Below are 23,022 nucleotides of genomic sequence, written 5' to 3' on the forward strand. Positions count from 1 at the left end.
TTGGGAGAAAAAGGCTTGCTTATTTATTCTTCCTAGTAATTGCTGAACAGCAAACTACAAAGCATTCTAGCAACTTTAATTTTTTATGTCCCCCCCCCCCCCCAAATGTCCTGTGGTGCATATAGGAGAGGAAAAACAATTCATTTGAATGACTTTCTCAGCAGCCACTAAGCAGTAGAACAAGTTCTGGACCTTTTGGGATTACCCAACTTTCGTGGTTCAAGCGTGAAACAATAATACCCCAGTGTGATTTTTATGTTAGTCTGGAGATTTTTCTGTTCTTACTTGTTATTCATTGGAATCCTCTGTGCTGTAATGGGACCATGTTTTGAATTCCATGTTAGGAATAATAATCTCGCAAGGTGAAGTTTTTGAGGGGTGCCTTGGTTATCTATTAAAATTATACACAGGCAACTCCCCATTTACACAGGGGTTGTCTTCCAAGGCACAGCGCATGTCAGTGGGACGTGTGTAAGCCCGTTCTGCCCCTGCCCCCTTCCGGTGCCAAAAACAGCATGTGTGTCAGCGGTCATGCGTGTGCCAAACATGCACAAATGGGAAGTATTGCCTGCATTGTAATGTTATACAAGATGCTTACAAATTCAGGAAGGGCAGCCCCTGCTTTGAGGGGCTTATAACATCAAAATTGAGACAGCAGAGAAAAGGGAGGGAAATGGGAGCAGGAGTAAACAAGAAATAATATTTTATTACTTTCGGTTACACATACTTCAGCTTAGTTACAGCAGCGGGTTATGTGGACTAGTTGACTGTTCTACACACTTCATGGAAAAGGTGGGTTTTGAGAAGGAAGCAAGAGAGATGGCTTCAGAGGGGCACTTCTGGAAGGCCACCCAACATTTGGGGCCAGGGTGGTTGCTGAAAAAGGAAGACCGAAAAGCCACATGCACACCCCAGCCTTTTGAAACCCAAGCTTTAGTATTTTATTGACCCATTGTGGGTTTTGTTCTGTTGCATTAGCACAGTGGCCTGTTTTTGAACTGTTTTATAATATGACACCTGCAAGCAAAACATGTAGTTGCCTTTGCTTAAGGCTTGTTGCCTCTCTAGATCATGCATGCTAGACTTTCCCATGGACAGCATTGATGGAAGGAGCCCACATTTATTTTATTTTTTTAAATAATATTTATTAAAAATTTTAAGGGTTACAAAAAGCAAAAGCAAAAGTAATAACACCATATTAAACAAAAACAAAACAACACATCACAGTAAGAAAAAAAAGAAGAAAAGAAAAAAAAGAAAAAAAACCACAACTAATCTTCCCATAACTTATCTTTCATTTGCTTGTTTCCTTGACCTCCTCACACCTCCCTTTTTTATATTCTAATTCGGTTAACTATTTCAGCAAATCCTTTCCATCTTTTCCAATTTTTGTTCTGTAATTTATCTCAATATGATGTAACTTTACTTTCCCTCCTTTCACCAATTAACAGTCTATTTTTTCCTAAACCCTTATAACATTTCTGCTAAAACCACATAACTTCATTCCAACATCCTTCTAACATTCATTAATTTTACAATGTTTCTGTAAATAGTCTTTAAATTTCTTCCAATCTTCCTCCACCGACTCTTCTCCCTGGTCTCGGATTCTGCCAGTCATTTCCGCCAATTCCATGTAGTCCATCACCTTCATCTGCCATTCTTCCCGGGTGGGTAGATCTTGTGTCTTCCAGTACTTTGCAATAAGTATTCTTGCTGCTGTTGTAGCATACATAAAGAAAGTTCTATCCTTCTTTGACACCAATTGGCCGACCATGCCCAGGAGAAAGGCCTCTGGTTTCTTCAGAAAGGTATATTTAAATACCTTTTTCATTTCATTATAGATCATCTCCCAGAAAGTCTTAATCCTTGGGCATGTCCACCAAAGGTGAAAGAATGTACCTTCGGTCTCTTTGCATTTCCAACATTTATTTTCGGGCAAATGATAGATTTTTGCAAGCTTGACTGGTGTCATGTACCACCTGTATATCATTTTCATAATATTCTCTCTTAAGGCATTACATGCTGTAAACTTCATACCTGTGGTCCATAACTGTTCCCAGTCAGCCATCATAATATTATGTCCAACATCTTGTGCCCATTTAATCATAGCAGATTTCACCGTTTCATCCTGAGTGTTCCATTTCAACAGCAAGTTATACATTCTTGACAAATTCTTAATTTTAGGATCTAGCAGTTCTGTTTCCAATTTTGATTTTTCCACCTGGAAGCCATTTTTTTTGTCCAAATAATATGCCTCCATTATCTGATAATAATGGAGCCAGTCTCGCACTCTATTTTTTACCTTTTCAAAACTCTCCAGTTTTAATTTGTCTCCCTCTTGTTCCAAAATTTCCCAATATTTCGGCCAATTGGCCTCCATACTGAGCTTTTTCTGAGCCTTTGCTTCCATTGGTGACAACCACCTTGGGTTTTTATTTTCAAGCAAGTCCTTATATCTTGACCAGACATTAAACAATGCTTTTCTGACAATATGGTTTTTAAACGCTTTATGTGCTTTGACCGGAAGGAGCCCACATTTAGGGCCTCTCCAGAAACTTGCTTTTGCAAATCCAGGTTATTGGTGTTTTAGCTTGGGTTGAAATGGAAGAAACAAAACCTAGGAAATATGAGGTTGTGTGCCAGGAGGTTTTTAAAAATATATATTGGCTTTGGCACTTGCTGTTAAAATCTGTGCCCCTTGTGGTCCTGCTGTTCTTAGTGCAAGCTTTGCTGCTTCGTGACACAGTACAAAGACTGCAGTTTCCAGTCTAAGCTTAAGCACTCCAGAGGAGAAAGGAACTCCTTATCTCTTCCACTGTGGGTCAATTTATACGTTGTTATCAAATTCTCAAATACGGGCCATGTTTGCATGCATTTGCATGGAAGAAGTATCATGTGAGCTGAAATTCTTTGCATACCTGCTTATATGTAATTATCACTACAGCGGCAGCATCTTCTACTGCTATCTTAAAGGTAAAGGTTAAGGGACCCCTGACCATTAGGTCCAGTCGTGACCGACTCAGGTTGCGGTGCTCATCTCGCTTTATTGGTCGAGGGAGCCGGCGTACAGCTTCCGGGTCATGTGGCAAGCATGACTAAGCCGCTTCTGGCAAACCAGAGCAGCGCACGGAAACGCCGTTTACCTTCCCACCAGAGTGGTACCTATTTATCTACTTGCACTTCGTGCTTTCGAACTGCTAGGTTGGCAGGAGCAGGGACCGAGCAACGGGAGCTCACCCCATCACAGGGATTCAAACCACCAACCTTCTGATCGGCAAGCCCTAGGCTCTGTGGTTTAACCCACAGCGCCACCCGCTGCAGAGATGTACTGATGAGGACACACATAAATTATAGCACTGAGGGAGCAAGACCATTAAATGGGTCCAACTTTCAAGGCAGTTTCTGCCTGTGCTGCAGAAGGAAGTCGGGAGTAAATGGGGTTCCTCAGCCTGGGAAGGAAAACTCTGTTCTGAAACCTCCACTGCCTTGCAGGATATCTTTGGAAGAAGAAAAGACTAAGGAGTAAAAAAAAAAATCCAGAGTAGAGTTCCTAAGACAGTTGCATGGCACCTTGTACGCCTCCTCTTGGGAATGCTTGCAGCCACATACATTGCTGTGCTTTCCTTTGGACCACATCAGCGAGACCGAGAGAGAGGTCTTGTCGTCTGGACAGCCCAGGACCTCCATACAGGCTTCAGCCTGAGGAGGTCACTTCAGTGCTGCTGACACAGCGATTTGACTTCACTCCTGGAGGCACATGCCATTGTCTCTCAAGACAGACAGGTGCCAACAACAACAGGGACAATCTGAGGGGCCCAATGAAACTGTGAATATGCTAGTGCATCTTATTGCAGTTATTGCGTTGTTACACACCAGTCTCCTCGCATGACTAAGAAGTGCACAGGTGACTGCACACACCCTGCAGACCCACGTGTGTGTAACATTGACAACGTCTCACAAACCACATTGAGCATCTGAAATAGGGTCTTATATGTGAAAGCACTTGTGCCACAGTAAATTTGTTAGACTTTAAGGTGCCACAGCAAACATGACAATTTTTCATGGGGAAAATAATCTCGGTGACTTGTTCTGGCAACAGGTGTGATCAGTGGGATAACTGAAATTGTTCAAAGTTTAAGAAATCTATGCTCCACTGTAAAATCTAAATGGCTGTGTGTTCTTTTGTGCTTGAATAGTGCATGTTTGTGTGTTTGTACACACACTTGCACTTGCACACATGCACTCACAAACTATCCTCATCTCTGTTGCAGTGTTGGGCAAAGGGCATTCTGTGGTATCTGCTTTTGTTGCTTGGTTGCAGAATGCATTTATTGTGGTGAGATCGTGTGTGCATACAGCCCTGCCCACTGAGGTGAAACAATAACAGCTGGTGTGCAGCTGTACACCTCACTCTGGGAACTTTTCTCACAGCCAAGAAGCCTTGAGAGGAAGGTGGGGGTGGGAGCTTTATTTATTTATTTATTTATAGGCTCTTCCCACAGTTGTAACTCTTGTTAACTGCTTCAGGCACCCCAGGGGCAGCTCTCTAGTTCTTCTTCTTCCGCAGGTTTATTCTTTCTGATGCCACCAGGACATAACAGCAAGGGGAGCCCACAGTGCATTTGTCTGCCTTGTGGACTGGGAGTAGCACAGGAGTCATTTGTCTTGAGCTTTTCAGGAGGCCATTGACAAAAAATAAAAACAATTCCTAGTTATGCACCCAGACTGGGGAATGGCAGCCAGTGTGCTCCACTGTAAAATCTGAAAACAATAAGCCCCATCCCCTGTTGCTACAACTGTGGTGGAAGGCTGTCCAGCAAGCTCTTGCTAAAAAAAATTCCTTGAAGCGTCTCTTAACAGAAGTGCCAGTGTTCTTGAACAGTGAAGCTTAAGAATGCTCATTTCATTCCCAATTCAAAAAGGAGGGTGGTTTTTTTTTTACACCCCCACATGTAACTCTTGAAGCTCTTATAATGGATTCTCCATGTCCATTATAAATGCATAAATGAAAGCTGCTTTCCTTCTGTCACTTTCTCAGCACCACCCCTTCAAAAATGTGCCATCCGCACTGCCCAGCTGATGCGGTCGAGAACATGCCTCATAATTTTAAGTATTTTGCGCCATTGCCTTTTTGCTGGGGAGAACCTTTTCCCCACTTAAGGAACTTTGCCCCAAAGGAAAAGTTTGGGAGGGGAGGCTGCAGCCAGCGTGGGGAGAGAGTATATTGTTGCAGGATTACACTTGTGTTTCTTTCTTTATCACATTCATGGTGCATTAGCAGCACCAAAGTGAACTCCCCCCAGGGGACAAGCCTGGGCAGAATGGGCTGCCTAGATGATGAGACCCCCCTCTCAGCCTTGCAGATGTGAGGAAAGCAGAGCAAGATGTTTGGCACCAGTGTAGTTGCAGGGGTGCCAACTTGAGTAAGGTGAGCCCTGCCCCACATAACTGATCACATGATGTGATGCATGCACACCAGTTGAATGGCAATGCCCATCAACTTTGGGGGGCTCCAGCCCCCTCAGATATTTTATGGGGGGGCAAAGTCCCCATGGCCCCAGCTCCTATTCTTTGCAGGAGTTACCAGAAGGAGACCTACAAGACACCATCCAACTGCCTTAGAGACTCCACTCCGGATTTGCGTAGGGTTTACTCCTGAGCCCTTTCTTCTCCCAAAGATGTCCCACAACTAGGCAGGTACAGATTGTTCCTCAGGGTTTACTCACGAAGCCGCTCTCACAAATGAGTGTAGCTGCAAGGCAGCAAAGGTTTAGGGTCAGTGTTTTCCTTCTCCTAGGTGGGCTACCTTCCCAGGTGGATGGCCTCACCTGCTCCTCACTTCCCTCTACAGCACCTCCAGAAACCGCCTTCTTGACCATTAGACCCACCACTGGTCTCATCCACTCTATTGGCTGGAGTCTATCTTCACATGCAGTTCCTAAATCACCAAGGATTTGAAACTCATTTGCTACCCTCACCTGGTTAGCCTAGTCCAAGCCGTTCCTGGCATGTGGCTGCTATTGAATGCTGACAGTTTCTACGAGTCACAGTTGAGAGCTGAGTGCAGAGTGGGGACCAGTGGTGGATGGACTACCCAGAAGGAGCATGTCCCCCACCAGAGGCACTACCCCTCCTCTAACACCCCATGCATTTCTATGCACATCCACACAAATATGAAGCAGAAGGGATTTCTAGGAAGAACTGTAGGCATGTGGCTTTCAGAGAGCCAGAGGATGCTGAGGTTTTCATGAAATTAGGCCAAGAGCAGCATGTTTCCCACTGGGCCACAAGTCCCCCAACTAACAGTTAGGCTATTATAATGCTGATGCAGTGCTGTAATAGATCAGTTCCTTTCAAACTGTCCTCTACTACCGATGGTCTTGCTGAGGAATAAACACCAAAAATGCTGAAGACATCTTGCCCTCCACCCTTCATCACTGGCCCTGCAATGCACAACCATGTGAGAGTACAGAGTGTGCTCCAGAGTACATTTGCAGTTCACTTGGGAAACCTTTGGCCCTCGATGTTGCTGAATTACAACTCCCATCACCTCCAGCTACTAGCCATGCTTTCTGGGGCTGATGGGAGTTGTAGTTCAGCAACATCTGGAGAGCCAAAGGTTCCTATCCCTGGCCTTGGTGATAGGGAGCCCCATCACTAACCCATGTGAATGGCATGCGTTCCAGCCGTTGAAAAGAGCTGCTCATTTGGCTGGCTGTGGCAAGCTATGACTTGCATCCAGCTGACCAGACAGGAAAGCTTTCGTAACTAGAAGAGAGCTGACAAATGGAGGCAAAGTTCAAGCTTACTTGCCAGTGGATTTTCCCATTGAAAACAGTTGACCTTAAAAGTGCTCCACTTTCCCTGGGCTGTGCCCCAACGTCTGTTCTGCTTCCAGACCATCAATGTATAAATGGTAAAAGTTTCTGGGCGTAGCAGCATTTGCACCTGTATTTGCAAGGCTGCCCCCCAGTGTGCCCCAGAACCACCTTGCTGTGGGTTGGGGTTCCTTTTCAGATAACTTGATGAAGAAAGAGTTCCCTGTAGGGAGATACTTCGTAAAACCGCTGAGCTAAAGGGAGTGAAATGCTGGAGTGCCGCATGTTCCTAGGATGCAAAGATGATCATGGCTGGTTTATTTGATGTTTATTGAGCCTGTTTGGGGATATGCCAGCAAATGGAAAGAATCTATAATGGAGAGGCCTCTTTTCACAAACTGGGTGGGAAATGTATGTAGGTGGGCAGGGGGTGGGGGTGGGGTGGAAGAGAGTGGGGTTTTTTGTTTGCTTTTTGCTAAAGCTGATAAATCCTGAAGCTATTCTTCATTTGATTGCCTACAAAGAATTAGTATCAAAGGGGGATTCCCCTTTTCTTCCTTCCTGGGATGGTTAAGTTGAGTTGAAAACAGTTCCTTGATCCTAACCATAATGGCACGAAATGAGGAGCTAACAAAGGCTCTGATTGTCACAACAAGAGGCCCGACTATCCCAGTTCTCTGGCTTGGCTCCAGCATTTCCTCTTTGCTGTGTCAACTATAGGGAAAGTGAAAGTATGAGCCCATCATCTTTGTGGGAAACAATATTGCACTTCTGAACCAGTTGCTGCACATTCAGTGTCATACACAGAAACATGTCTTCTGTCTTGGAGTTCTTAAGATTATGTGAGGCTCAAGATTATGCAAGTACCTTTTTAAAACAAAGCAATGGGGTGTGTGTTTTTTAGCATTTATTTATTTAGCGTTTATATAGACTTTCAAGTGTTCCAGATATTTTGCTTAGGAAGCTGCCTTACGGTCTTTCTAGCGCTGCCTTGTCTGGCAAGGGCTCTCCAGAGAGGGACAACCCTGCAGTGTAGTTCAGCTTCTAAGTGGTTTGCACATCCACCGTGTTGTGTTGTCCAGATGTGTCAGCCCCTTATAGCCGCTTGGGGTTTGGTCTGAAACCGAGAGAGAGGCTTCCAGTAACCCTGAGCTTATAGGGGACAATTGCTCTATGAGAAAAGTTGTGACGTTTGGGACTTTTTAGTTTAGAAAAAAAGGGTGAGTAAGAGGGGGAACAGGTACGAAATTGTGCATGGTGTGGGAAATGTAGATGCTCAGGGTCATCCAGTGAACCTCTTCACACAGCACAAAATTAAACTGGACTTTGTCCCCATCATATGTAGTGATGGCCACCAGCATGGATGGCTTTAAAAGGGGATTAGACAGATGCGTGGGGCTTATCGTTATCAGGGGATGCTGGCAACAACGGCCATATGGTGGAGACTACCAGTTTCTGGGAATCGGATGCGGAGAGTGCTGATGCACTGGGGTTCTGCTTGCAGACTTCCCATAGGCATTTGGTTGGACACTGTGAGAATGGGGTGCTGGAGAAGTGGGACTTTGGCCCAGGACGGTGCTGTGTTACCTGTTCCTTTTATCTCCATATTACACCTTGTGCTGGGTGAGTAGTGTGCAACCCTAGAGTGTAATCCAGTGACCACTAACATTGCACCCTCAGATTTCCTTTCAGGCCAAATCAAGCATTAACTGCATGGAGAAGCCTCATGTTTCATTGACTTGCATGCAGACCGGCTGCACATTTCATATGCGCATGAGGTAGTGAGACCTATGTTGGAGCAAGGACTCCTGTCTTCAGTGCTAACTTTTGGAGTGTGATTCTTTCATCCTCCTCAGCCTCAATTGCTTGGGCATTGTCGGCATAGGGGAAGAAGATACCGTATTTTTCGCTCTATAGGACGCACTTTTTCCCCCTCCAAAAATGAAGGGGAAATGTGTGTGCGTCCTATGGAGCGAATGCAGGCTCCTTGGCTTCACCCCAACGCGCCTGTCCTGGAAGCGGAGGAGGAACAGAAGGGTCTCCTGTTCCTCCTCCCGCTTTGCAGCGACGCGCCTGTCCAGCGAAGCCGGAGGAGGAACAGAAGGGTCTCCTTCTGTTCCTTCTCCAGCTTCGCTGAAGGGCGCTGCCCCTTCTCCCTCTCTGCGCAGCACCTCTCCTGTGAAGGAGAGGCGCTGCGCAGAGAGAGAGAGAAGGCGCAGCGCCCCTTGAGCAACACGTCTGTCCTGGCTTCTGCTTTAGCCCTGCGCAGCCTCTTTGGGCAGGGGGAGCCTTCATCCCGCTGCCCTGAAGAGGCTTGGCGCGGTTACCCCAGAAGCCAGAACAGCCACATGGTATTCCGGAAGCCAGATCCCTCTTGCTGTTCTGGCTTCTGGGGTTCAGAATATTTTTTTCTTGTTTTCCGTCTCCCAAAACTATGTGCACCCTATGGTCCGGTGCGTCCTATGGTGCGAAAAATACGGTACACACAAGTGTTTTGTTGCATGTCAGAGTCCAAAAAGTGAATTTGCACATTACTTTTTGTGTCCTTGGAAAGGACCACCACGGTTGCATCCCATGAGTTGACATGGGTAGAGTATGGTACTTAGGCACAGTAGATCTGAATTAAAATCTCTGTCCACCCCATGACATTCACTGAGGACCTTGGACAGGTCAATATATCACTCGCCTACCTTGCTTTGGCAAATAAAGGATAAGTTCCATGCATTCTGCACTGAGCTCATGCGGAGGACGGGCTGGATACAAATGCTATTGATTAATTGTTCCTTTAGTAAAATGACAGAGTGGGCAGTTGTGCTGTTATGAAAAATTTAAAATAAATACCAGTTGCACTCCTTGCAGGTAAAATGACAAAGCTGTGTATGCACACCACTCTAAAACATTTGTGGCACATTTTCAGCTGGGAAGAAGTGTCCATTCTCATCTAGTGTGCTAAAACTCCCTCTAACCTATTGCCTAATGTCTTTTCTTGCCACAAGTAACCAGGAGAGCGACCATTTACAAGTTTACAGTATGACAAACATAGTCTTTTTGTTTTGTTTTGATATTATAAACATAGCTTCTCATTATGATTTTTCACACAAACATTTATAGCAAGTTGACCCTGCAGACTTTGAAAAGAACGAAGAGACATTTCTCTCTCTTCCTGCTCTTGTGTTTTAGTCTCAAACTCTCAACACTTTTTCTTCTTTTACAGGAAAGGCCTTTGATATTACATACGTACGCCTGAAATTTCACACCAGCCGGCCAGAGAGCTTTGCCATCTACAAACGCACTCGGGAAGATGGTCCTTGGGTGCCTTACCAGTACTACAGTGGCTCGTGCGAGAACACCTACCGCAAATCCAGCCGTGCCTTCATCAGGACCGGGGAGGATGAACAGCAGGCCCTTTGCACAGACGAGTTCAGTGACATCTCTCCACTCACGGGAGGCAACGTAGCCTTTTCAACACTGGAGGGCAGGCCCAGCGCTTACAACTTTGACAACAGCCCTGTCTTACAGGTAAGGAGAATGGGGATTGGATCTGGATCAGAGGCTGTGATTGAGGCACATCTCAGTTCTTCATATCTAAGTCTCTCCTGGGTACAACCAGAAGAAGACACTAGGCAGCTCCTCTCTACTTTTTATGGATAACCCCAATGTAGGCCCACAGCATGCTCCAGTTAGCGAGGTTACCTATGGTCCTGCTTCTTCAGGTGTGTTCTGTATCTTGCTGTTTAGCAGCTGGTCAGGGAGACCCCTGGCCTGAGACGCGAAGCAGCTTCAGGTTGGCGCCTAAGTGCAGCACAGTGGGAATGGACAGATCTGAGCCTCAGGGTGCGATTCCTCACACATTCTCTGGCACAATCTCTATTGAAATGAATGGGAACCACAGAACAACCTGTCTGCTCCTTTGAAGGAGACTGATATACATGTGTGATGAAGAATAATTAGTAAAATGGTAATGGGAGAGCTTGGGAATTTGGCTGTTTTTGTGGTCCACCATGTAGGTCCAGTGGTTCGTTGCAGGGGAAAACTGGTGCAGATTTTTATAAGAACGTAAGAAGAGCCTGCTGGATCAGGTCCGTGGCCGATCTAGTCCAGTATCCTGTTGTCACACTGGCCAAGGGAAGACCACAAGCAGGACCTGAGAGCAACAGCACTCTCCTCGCCTGCAGTTTCCAGCAGCATTATTCAGAAGTGCAGTGCCATTGGATAGCCTTAATATCTATGAATTTGTCTAATCTTCTTCAAAAGCGATCTAGGTTGGGGGCCATCACTGCCTCTTGTTTAACTGATTCATTTAAATCTACATCCTGTCACACCTCCTAATAAGGAAACCAGGCATCTTCCTTTTAAGGGAAACAGAACTGTTGTGTTGCATGGCTGTTGTATTTGTTTTTCCGTGGGATCCGCCTGCTTCCTTTTCAAATTGGCATCAGCATATCTTAAAGCTATGAAATGAACAGGAAAAATACTGGTTGCTGTGAACATGAAAGCCTCACTGATGATTTTTCAGTATGTGCTGGAATTCAGGCTCCCAAGAAAAGACAGACGTGAGCCTAAGAGCCTTGGGGCAGGTATCTGTTCTGGAGCAATTATGCTGGTTTCCCTTGGGTTGTGGTGAGTCTATGGGAAAGCGGAAGCTGAGAATTTAAAACAAAGCATTCGTGTAAGTATGATTCATTGTGTGTATTGTACATGGGTACTTGGTTCTGAGACTGGAAAACTTCCAGCAAACCAAATACATGTACATATCTCTGGTTACTTTTTTTTAATTTCTCCCCTACTTCCTGGCAAGCAAAGCATTCCAAACCATTTAGAAAGAAGGATATGGGATAGAAATAAATCCCAAGATACGCTAGCATCCCTGAGGACTCAACTGGCTCCATCTCCCCCTTGTGTGTGACAGTGGGTCTTGAGGCAAATCATGACTGGCCATTTTCCATTAACCAGGGTAAGATGTAGGGAATTGCTTCATATGAGGGGAAGGGAAGGACCACCCATGATCTGATTATGAATGAGGAGGCTGATCTGGCATGTGTCACTGAAACCTGGGTGGGTGAACAGCGTGGAGTTGGTCTCACCCAGCTGTGCCCACCGGGGTACTCAGTGCACCATCAGCCAGACTTGAGGGTCGGGGAGGGGAAGTTGTTGTAGCCTACAGAGATTCTCTCTCTATCCCTAGGGTCTCTGTCCAGTTGGGGGGAGGGATCTAGAGTGTGTGTTCCTGGCATTGGCCAATGGGGACAGATTAGGGATTCTGCTGGTTTACCACCCGCCTCGCTGCCCAGCAGTCTCCCTTCTTGAGCTGACAGAGCTGGTCTTGGAGGTGGTGTTGAGGACTCCCAGACTGCTGATTCTGGGAGACTTGAACATCCATGCCAAGGCAGCTGGCTCTGGGCTTCATGGCTGCCATGACAACCATGGGGCTGTCCCAACATGTCACTGGCCCAACGCACATGGAAGGCCACACTCTGGACCTTGTCTTTTCAACTAGGCAGGAAGACGGTGATTTGAATGTGTGGAACATTGACATCAGTCCCTTGTTGTGGTCACTTCCTGTTTACATTTAGAATTTCAGCACCTTTTCCTCCTCTGCAGAGGTGGGGGACCTATTAGGAAGGTCCACCCTTGGAGGCTGATGGATCCAGTGGGATTCCAAATGGGGGGTTTTCTGGCTGATATGACTGGTGCACCTGTTGAAGCCCTGGTTGACCTCTGGAACACCAGAATGGCTTGGGCTATTGCCACGATTGCCACTGAGTGCCCTCTCCTACTTCGTGGAGCCCGATTGGCCCCCTGGTATACTCTAGAGATAAAGGCAAGGAAACAAGCTGGGAGATGGCTTGAACAGTGGAGGAAAGATCCGAATGAATGCAACCAAACACTGGTAAGGGCTCATTATTGAGCCTCCCTAGTGGCAGTGAAGGCAGCAAAGAAGGCATACTTTGCTGCCTCCATTGCATCCTCATTATGTCGTCTGGCAGAGCCTTTCCAGGTTGTACGGGGCCTTTTCCAGGCTGGCCCAAAGGAGATGGTAGAACCAACGGTAGGTCTCTGTGACTTGTCTGCAAAGCATTTTGAGGATAACATCGCTTACATCCACCAAGACCTTGACTCTGCTGTTATAGCAGATGAATCCCATGGGGTGTCCAGAGCACAGTCTAGTCCTGTTGCGTTGGATGAGTTTCAGTTGGTAAGGCTGAACGATGTGGACAAGGTGCTTGGATCAGTCAGAGCGACCACTTGCACTCTAGACCCTTCCCCTCTTGGCTGATAAAATCCAGCAGGGAAGGAACAGCTGGCTGGGCCAGGGAGGTGATCAATGCCTCTTTACAAGAGGGGTGGTCCCTGCCTGTTTGAAGGAGGCAGTGGTAAAACCACTCCTTAAGAAACCTTCCCTGGACTCAGAAAATCCAACTAACTACTGGCCAGTTGCTAATCTCCCTTTCCTGGGCAAGGTTCTGGAGTGAGTAGTCACAGACCAGATCCAGGCACTTTTGGAAGAAACTGATTTTCTGGATCCATTTCAATCAGGGTTTAGCGGAAACTGCTTTGGTCACCCTGTATGATGACCTCTGTCGAGAAAGAGATAAGGGAAACATGTCCCTGTTAATTCTTCTCGACCTCTCAGCAGCTTTCAATACCATTGACCGTGTTATCCTACTGGAGCGACTCTCCGAACTAGGGGTGGGTGGCACCGCTTTGCGGTGGTTCCAGTCCTACTCGGATGGTCTTTCCCAGAGTGTTCCTTGAGGAATGCTTTTCAGCCCTGTGGAACCTTCAGTGTGGGCTTCCTCAGGGCTCAATCCTATCCCCCATGTTGTTCAACATCTACATGAAACCACTGGGTGGGGTTATCCAGAGATTTGGAGTGCGTTGTCAGCAGAATGCTGATGACACTCAGCTCTACTTCTCCTTTACATCTGCAGGTGAGGTAGTGGAAATGCTGGACTTGATAATGGACTGGATGAGAGCCAACAAACTTAAACTCAATCCAGATCAGACTGAGGCACGGTTAGTGGGTGGTTCCCTAGACCGGATGGGCTGGAAGGCTGCCTGCTCTTGATGGGGTTACACTTCCGCTGAAGGGGCAGGTTCATAGCTTGGGGGTACACCTGGATCCTTTGCTGTCGCTCAAGGCTCAGGTGGCCTCAGTGGCCCGGAGTGCCTTCCATCAGCTTTGGCTGGTCATCCAGCTACGTCCTTATCTGGACAGGGATAGCATAACTACTGTTCTCTATGCTCTGGTAACCTCAGGGTTGGACTAATGCAATGTGTTGTATGTAGGGCTGCCTCTGAATATTGTTCAAAAACTTCTGCTAGCGCAGAATTCAGTGGCCAGGTTGCTCATTGGAGCAAGACGGTTTGAGAATATTTCACTGATTCTGGTCAGACTGCACTGACTACCAATTAGTTTCCAGGCCCAATTCAAAGTGCTGGTTTTGACCTATAAAGCCTTAGATGGCTCAGGACCACAATACCTCAAGGAACTCTTCTTTCCACATGAACCTACCCGGACCCTGAGATCATCTTCTGAGGCCCTTCTGAGGCTGGCAACACGAGAGCAGGGCCTTCTCTGTGGTGGCTCCCCATCTGTGGAATGCTCTCCCCAGGGAAGTTCGCCTGACGCCTTCATTATACACCTTTGGGCGCCAGGCAAAAACGTTCCTTTTTAACCAGGCCTTTGGTTGATCTGATTTACATCCTATGCCCTTTTAAAATGTGCTTTTTTGTGTGACGGGGTATTTGGTTGTTGTTTTTCTTTTTGTTATGTATTTTGTGGTTTTACATCTTGATTTTATTCTGTGAACTGCCCTGAGACCCCCAGATATAGGGCGGTACATAAATTCTAATAATAATAATAATAATAATAATAATAATAATAATAATAATAATAATAATGTGTCCAGAAACTACAGGTTTTGCACAACCTGGCAGATCCAAATGCTCTGTTTGTGACTTTATGGTTGTCACAGCACAGAGCAGTAACCAGATGGGTGATTGGAGAATGAATGCACAGTTGGTACTGAATTTTAAAATGCTGTTCATAGAGGCTTCTTAAGCTCTCGTATGAGGGTATAAAAAAATATAATGAGTTTTGATAATGGATGAGTTGTGTTCTCGAGGAAATAATGAATAATGTGGAACTACAAGGCCCAACAGGCCTACTGACAATGGCCTCATTTGCATGTCACTTTAAACTATAGTTACACGTGACTATGGTTCAAAGCAGAACCTGCAGCAGGACGAAGTGTTGGGTGCTCTGCTCCCCGTCCGCCTCCTGCTGCTGTGTGTGGCTTAGCATTACACCTGAACCTTGCCTCTGGGTTTGTTTTCCCCAAGCAAACCACAAGCAATAAGCCCAAAACAAACCTTGGCTAGAGTCACATAGAATATATGCTATACATTGAGTGCTGCTGTGGCTTGTTCATACCTGTATTGTGGCTTCATTTCAATTTCCCCTTTTAGGAATGGGTAACTGCTACCGATATCAGAGTCAGCCTTAATCGCCTGAACACCTTTGGAGATGAAGTTTTCAATGATCCCAAAGTTCTGAAGTCTTATTACTATGCCATTTCTGACTTTGCTGTGGGTGGCAGGTAAGTAGTAAACCACATCCAATTATATATTTAATATCTTAAATAAGTGTTTGCTTGGGGCTTCTGACTGCAAACCCCCCCACCCCCATTTTTATTTGTATGTACACACAGTTAAAGTGATTTTTCATTTAAAAATGATGACTTAATAAAGCATCTGTTACTGAACTTGTGTACTGGTATTTAACAGGCTCAAGGACTATTCCAATATCTATGGTGCATTCTTCAACTTCATTTGCACTAGATTCGTGTAACCAGGTCAAGCTTATAAAGTTCAGTAGTACTTCTCATAATTACTTAGCGTTGTTTACATTTTATGAAAAGTCTCTGTCCATGATAAAAGAGGTTGTCATAAAGTAAAACCCAGACATGAGAATTTAATCCATGGGCAGGCAACCTAAGGCCTGGGGGCCGGATTCAGCCCAATAGCCCTCTCAATCCAGCCCGCGGATGGTGTGTTTTTACATGAGTAGAATGTATGCTTTTATTTAAAATGCATCTCTGGGTTATTTGTGCGGCATAGGAATTTGTTCATTTTTATTCCCCCCCCCCAAAAAAAAAAATATAGTCCAGCCCCACACAAGGTCTGAGGGACAGTGGACCAGCCCCCTGCTGAAAACCCTTTTCACTGATTAATAATTGTTCAACAGTTCAGATGAGAAGCAGGGGAAAATATTGCTAATGCTTGTGTGTTAATTGCAGCTCTGCCTTATCCCTGACTTTGTTTAAGCTAACAGTTGTCTATAAAAGCGTTCCATACAAATACTTAACTTTTCCAACTTTCTCAGAGCACTTTGTATATATTACATCAGTAACTTTCACAACAGCCTTCTCAGTTAGGCCAGTATATTTATCCCCATGCAAAGATGTGGAAGAAGCAGACAACGGATGCTGAAGAGCTGGTTTGCATAAGGCAAATAAGGTAAAAGTTGGGCTTCTTGGCTCACAATGCACTCTTTGAACTTCTAGCCACTAAACTCTGGCTGCTAGAGTAGGTACGCAGAGTACGTATCATTTGTAAACTTTGAACTTGCTTTACACAACTTCATCATGTTTGCTCTCCCAGTAAGTTATGTGCTCTGGCATAGTGGGAGCTAATAGCATTTTTGATTCATTTTTCAATAATATCAGCATCCCTTATCTGCCGTTGATTCACTTAAATGTGTCAGTATTCTTCAGTCTGTAAAACAATAACACTTCTGTCAGAGTCATAACACTTGGGGTCTGTCTAAATCACTGCTTCTCAAAAAGTTTTCTCTGGGCCACACTGTCAGAATTAACATTTGCTTGCACCACAACAAATGTTTTTATTGATGAGAAATGTGTTGGAAAACAAAGAGACACAACTCCTAACAGTGCTTGATTTATAACATAGAACACAACTACTTTATCATATGATCGTGGGACACCTAGAAGGCATAAAACAATGCAACTACGTAAGAGCCTGAATCATTCCTAAAATATAATACTGATTGTCCTTGAATTTTCCTGCCACACTTGCCATTCTCTCCTGCCACACTAGTGTGGTGTGTCACACCATTTGAGAGCCACTGGTTTGGGCTAACTCTGGAGAAATCAACTGCATAATAACATGGTGGAGCAGATGTGAGAGGGGCACCTGAAAGCTATATTGGAATAATTATTGCTACTTCTATCCTGCTCTTTCTCCCAAAGAAGCCCAGGGCAGCAAAGGTAGAAATGTTACAACAGGTCCCTGTTTGCCTGTCTATACTGCACGCTTTTCATTGGCAATATAAAAGGTGATTCCTCAAGGAATATGGAAGCACATTGGGCTCGGTTTCTTTCTTTTAAAGAAAAAAAACGTTTAGAAATTGCTTTCTCACCTACTACTTTGCTTTAGCCGTCACTTGAGAGAGGTCGGGTGACTGTATTGGTTCATTGTATGTTAAGAAATTTCCACTGCCCTGAGAATCACTTTCCTTGGGGTGGAGGCGGGAAGGAACAGACAGACCCCAGGAGTTCCTCTGATGTGAGTCAGTCTGGTTGTGTAGGAGGTTTGGACTCTTGTGGGGCACAAGATGTACATTTCTTCCTGAAGTCTTGCTCCTACCGTGCAGGTGTAAATGCAACGGCCACGCAAGCGAGTGTGTGAAGAATGAATATGGAAAGCTCTCCTGCAATTGCAAGCACAATACCTTTGGGGTGGACTGTGAAAAGTGCCTCCCTTTTTACAACGACCGGCCTTGGAGAAGAGCAACGGCAGAGAGTGCCAACGAATGTTTGCGTAAGTGTGTTGGGGTTGTTCTTAAATAATCTGGCTTTGTCTAAGAAGCAAAATCTTCCTGCCAATTATTTCATCACCTCCTACTGTCATGTGGGAGGTAGCCAATTTTAAAGCTCTTTGGAGTGTTCTCTTCCTTTTTCCTCCTGGCAAGATCCAGTCCCTTCCTGTCTCTTGTCATCTTGTTTTAATTCAGGAGCTTGGCTTATTTTAAACCCTACCTCAAACGTCTTTGTTTCCTCTTATCAGTTGGCGTGTGTTGTGTGGTAGAAATCCCTTGGAACCTGCAGAGTGTTGGGTAATTCTTTGTCTCGTATCTCAAGATTCAGACCACACTAGGTGCTGTACAGCTTGTTATCTGTGGTTATTGTTGGCACACCGATCTATTTACCCAACTGCAAGATAAAAAATGTATTTCTCATTTATGCATTGTTGATTCAGCATAGTCCTCTGGAGTTAACTAATTATCACCAGGAATTGTGTTCTATGGATGAAAATAAATAGATAATCTGTGCCAGGATGACCCAGATTCCGCAGTCACAAGAAAGGAATTCTATAATATGCATGAAATATACAAACTGATATGCAGGACTCTCCCTTTGCATACATTGCTCTGCTTCTCCTAGTCCTGGGAAGAGGGCAAGGATCATAGAATTGTAGAGGTGGAAGCAAACCCCAAGGGTCACCCAGTCCAACCCCACAGAAGCCTTGCCCTCTTAACTAGTAGAAATCCTGTTCAGCAATCCCTTTGGCTTTTGAGACTTCCCCCAGGTGTTGCCCACATACTTTAAAGCACATCATTGCAGCCATTAGTACTAGAAAGTGTTTGGTGGTTGGGTTGTTTAAACAAATAATAATAATAATCTGGGAACTCTATTCTGGATGCTACCCAAGACCTATTGTTTTTCTGAGTTACTGTGGAGTTTGTGGTATGCAGGCAGTCCTTTCTTTTTTGAAAGGGAAAAACCCCAAACCTTAGGGGGAGAAAAGGGAGAAAAATTGGATTTCTTGTCTTTCATTCTGGGTGCAAAGTTCTGATGGGGAGAAAGGTCATGGGACTTGAGCTTAAACCAGTACAAGGGACTGCTGTCTTCCTAGAAACTGCTGTAACCCTCAGGCTTAAAAAATACCCTAGTCGTGGGGGGGGGGCACTAGGGGCGCATTGGAAGATGGCCAACAATACCATCTATCCGACCCACACAGGATAATTAAGAGGCTGTTATGGGAGTAGGCAGCCTCCCTTGTTGCCCCAAGGGAATGGGGAACACTGCCCTTGCCTGCTGTGCCCATAAATCACCCCCAAATTCGAAAGAAGGGGGTGAGGGCCCTAGGCAGAATGCCCCCGTGTGGACCTCGGCTCTCCTGGATGCTGTCTCTGATCGCACACTAGCTGCAGCAATTTGGAATAATTAATTACAAAAGAAGCAAATGCACATATTTCAAGTGAAAAAGGGGAGTGAAGACTGCTAATTTAAGTGACCTCTGCGAAAGAAGACGACGGGTTGGAGCAACAGGAATATTTTACAATGAAGATACACCAAAGGCTGGGTATGTCGGCAACGGGACTGCATGGGGGGGACGACCTTTTTTACTTTCCTTCTATGTGATTTACCAAGAACCCCTCCTCATTAGAACCATCGGTTTAACTGACCCAAGCAGGATGATTAAGGTCTGTGTGGAGATAAACTTTAACCAAAAGCATGCTTTATGGAGATCGAGAAGCAATAAGAGCTTTTGGAATGGCGCAGCAATTAATTCAGAGTCGCCATCTTGCCAAAGGATTTATAGCCGGGAGGAGGAACGGACTTGTTTTCAGACTGCATTCCTGGTGAATCTCCTCAGAGGTTTGAGAAAGGAGGCAGATTGGTGAAGATTAATGACGCTAAGACTGTTTTGATGTGTGGAAGTGATGTTATATGGAAAACGTCTGGATATGGCTACTGGATAAAATAATAATAATAATATCCACGCAGGATTGCAAACTGATTTAACCAGCTTGTGGAGACTATCAGAGGTCACAAAGAGAAAGGAAAAATATATGAAAATAACAACAAGAGATGTGGAAAAACAACAAGAAAGGACTGGATAGTACTGTGAACATCATATGGTTAGATTTGTGGACATTAAAACAGCAGCAAGAAGCAAGAAGTTGATTGGATCCCCTTCGGAACTTGAAATATGGGTACCCCCAACAAAAATTCGGCTGTGTAATTTGGAATTTATGTAATTTGGTTTGATTTGATGTGATTGGTCGGTTAATAAAAATTATTCTTAAAAAAAAAAATACCCTAGTCGTGTAGTGGGTGAGATGTGTCCATCAGAGAAAGAAAGAATGTTTTTGAGTTATGATGATGCTTCTGGAATTCCCCCACGCCACTTCTTAGCTGTAGCACAGGCTGTATGGTGCTTCTTTGTTCCTTCCCATACATTTGATGGGTGGGGTATAGCATCTGTGCTGCATGGGGACTCTGCACTCTGGTGAGCACCCAACACAATGCCACAATTTTTGAAGGCACAGTTTAGCCTGCTTCATTGCACGCTAGTGTGCTCTGGCCTCCAGCATTAGAATCGCTAGCTTCCTGCATGGAGAGGGAAGACAACATTTCTTCTTAACTTGCTTAATATGTTTGCTGAAAGTTCCCAGCTGTATATGTGAGTCTGTGACTTGAGTTGGAAGCCTGACGAAACTGGTGTCTGATGGGCTCTTGTTCTGCTCCATGTCCTAGACATGAGCAATTAGGCCTGTCTGTGCTAAGGAAAGCAGAAAGTTTGTTCTCTTTCATTCACATGCACAGACACACAGGATGCAGCTGGGGCAGGCTGGTCTCGCTGCTATCTTTCCCTGCAGTTTGCATGCCAGAGAGCAGCGTAAACTGTGTGGGAGGGCTGTGGGAAGGCTAGAAACTGTAGCACAGCTGGAGAGACAGCCGAGTGGAAAATCTAGTACACTGCGACTCCAGCCCTTTGGGGGTGAGGGGGTGGGGAAGGCATGCTCATGGACAAAGGCTAATTGCCTCCACCTCCTGGAGCCTCGGGCAAGAGCAGGTGAACCATAAGGATAGTGCTATTCTGGTTTGCACCATGGTACCTATGCAGCTCCCTGCGGTTCCTCTGCCTTGGGGTGGTTTTACCCTAAAGCTGCTGGACTGAGGATCAGGCAGCAGCTCAACACTGCAGATGCAGGAAGGGTGTGTCAGCTTGACTCTGCTCTGTGGACTGGCAGCTAGTGGCCTGGGAGCTCAACCCAGGCTTTCCATTTGGGCCCCCTCCCCCCGCCCCCAAGTCTAAGGAATTGCACCCGCACCCTTAGTCACTCTAGCTATTTCCCTCATGTAAGCCAAGACCCAGGCAAAAGGGGGTCTGTAACACAGTGTACGAACCTAAACAGATTTCTCTGCTGACGTTCCCACCTGCCTTGACTTGTGCACCAGAAATGGGTCTGCGTAGCACAAAGTTCATAAGCAGAGCACTGTGTGTGTGTGTGTGTGTGTGTGTGTGTGTGTGTGTGTGTAAAAGAGCATGTTGCCTGTGTTCTGGCTTACATGGGAATTGAAGGATAGAGCCCATGTTGCTGGCCATCATTTCTTTTTTAGTTCAAAATACAGTGGTACCTCAGGTTAAGTACTTAATTCATTCCGGAGGTCCATTCTTAACCTGAAACTGTTCTTAACCTGAAGCACCACTTTAGCTAATGGGGCCTCCTGCTGTGCCGCTGCTGCGCAATTTCTGTTCTCATCCTGAAGCAAAGTTCTTAACCTGAGGTACTATTTCTGGTTTAGCGGAGTCTGTAACCTGAAACGTATGTAACCCGAGGTACCACTATATGGCTTGGTGTTCTTTTTTAAAAAAACAAGAACAGCAGGAAACTAAGCTCTACAACATCCCAACCTGTGGGATTTTTGGCTCCAGTTCAGAAGCTTCACCGACCATCTCAGCCTCTGCTAGCTTTGGTGCCCCCCCTTAAACTAATAGGAAGGAAACCACAGTGAACTAGCTTTCTGAAAATCACTGAACTTGAGCTTTTATATTCTGTATGGTAAGCATGGAATGTTATCTGAGGTCCCAAACTCCTACTGCATCATCTCCAAACAGGTAGAAACAATTGCTTAATTTTCTCATCTCTTTACTTCTCCCCAACCTCTTTTCATTCTGAGCCATTTGGTGTTTCTGTTAAGCTGCATTTTTCTTTTGGACTGAGCATCTTCTTTTACAACTTTATAGACTTGGTAGCGTTTACTTCTGGATTTGTTGCCCGGAGGGTTGGGCAGATGGAAAAGGGTTTAGCAGGGAGATGTGCTTAGTGGCCTACTAAACAGGCACATGTTTGTTCCTTACCTCTAGCTTGCAACTGCAATGGCCGGTCACAGGAGTGCTACTTTGATCCTGAACTCTACCGTTCCACGGGCCACGGTGGCCACTGCACAAGCTGCTTTGGTAATACTGACGGACCAAACTGCGAGAGATGTCGGGAGAATTTCTACCGCCTTGGGAGTGAGGAAGCGTGCCTGCCATGTAACTGCAACCCTGTTGGTGAGTGGCAGAGATGATGAATCTCTTTGGGTTTTTCAGTTGTTAAGCTTCCAAAGGGAGAGAGTTCTTGGCATGCTGACAATTTTAAAAGGTTACCCTTTGTGGCTTTTAATTGTGACAACTAGAATAACATTTTGTGTGAAGTCAGTTCTTAAATCAGCTTTATTTTTTAAAGGGTAGGGGGCCTACCAAAATGGTTGTAGTCCTAATGCGTGGGATGTATGTGAGATGGAGAAGAGACTGTCTCTTGCAAGGATCACGTGGAAGGGGCCAGTGGGTTGCACTGCCCATGGGGCATGGCCACCCAATATCAGTGATGGAGGGGCCCATTATGGAAGAGGCAGTGATGTCCCCAAGTGCTTCTTCCAACAGGAGTGGAGAGTTAAGCCTCCTAGCTGCGCCTAGTGATTCAAGTTATCTGGTGTGACTGATGAGGTTAACCCTCTTCTGGTGTGCCTTGAATTCTCTTTCTTGGTCACAGCTCAGCTGGTAGAGCATGAGACTCTTAATCTCAGGGTCGCAAGTTTGAGCCCTGTGTTGGGCAACAAATCCCTGCATTACAGGGGAATGGGCTAGATGACCCTCGTGGTCCCTTCCAACTCTACAGTTCTATGGTTCTAGAACGGATGATGTGTGAACAGAGATCTGTACTTGGGCATTAGTAGAATAGTGTTTAAAATGTTAAACAGTGGTTATCCAGATTCACATATTCAATAAAATCTGTACAGAATGTAATATAACTGAGGTGTCCAACTCAGGCACTGATCTAAGCTGTGTTTATGTGTTTCCCTGTCTGGCTAACACTGTGATCAGACTCTTATTTTGCTATTGT

General features: G+C 45.4%; 1 protein-coding gene across 1 annotated transcript in view; it reads left to right on the top strand.

The window, feature by feature from the left end:
* The window catches only part of LAMC1 (laminin subunit gamma 1), a 127,312-nt gene that overhangs the window by 65,543 nt on the left and 38,747 nt on the right, over positions 1-23,022 (top strand). The window contains exons 2-5 of the mRNA XM_079981040.1: positions 10,033-10,337; positions 15,291-15,421; positions 17,497-17,663; positions 22,002-22,190. Coding sequence (XP_079837166.1) covers positions 10,033-10,337; positions 15,291-15,421; positions 17,497-17,663; positions 22,002-22,190 — 792 coding nt within the window. The remainder of the gene's footprint in view (positions 1-10,032; positions 10,338-15,290; positions 15,422-17,496; positions 17,664-22,001; positions 22,191-23,022) is intronic.

This window comes from Podarcis cretensis, assembly GCF_951804945.1.
Source record: "Podarcis cretensis genome assembly, chromosome: 6".
NCBI lineage: Eukaryota > Metazoa > Chordata > Lepidosauria > Squamata > Lacertidae > Podarcis > Podarcis cretensis.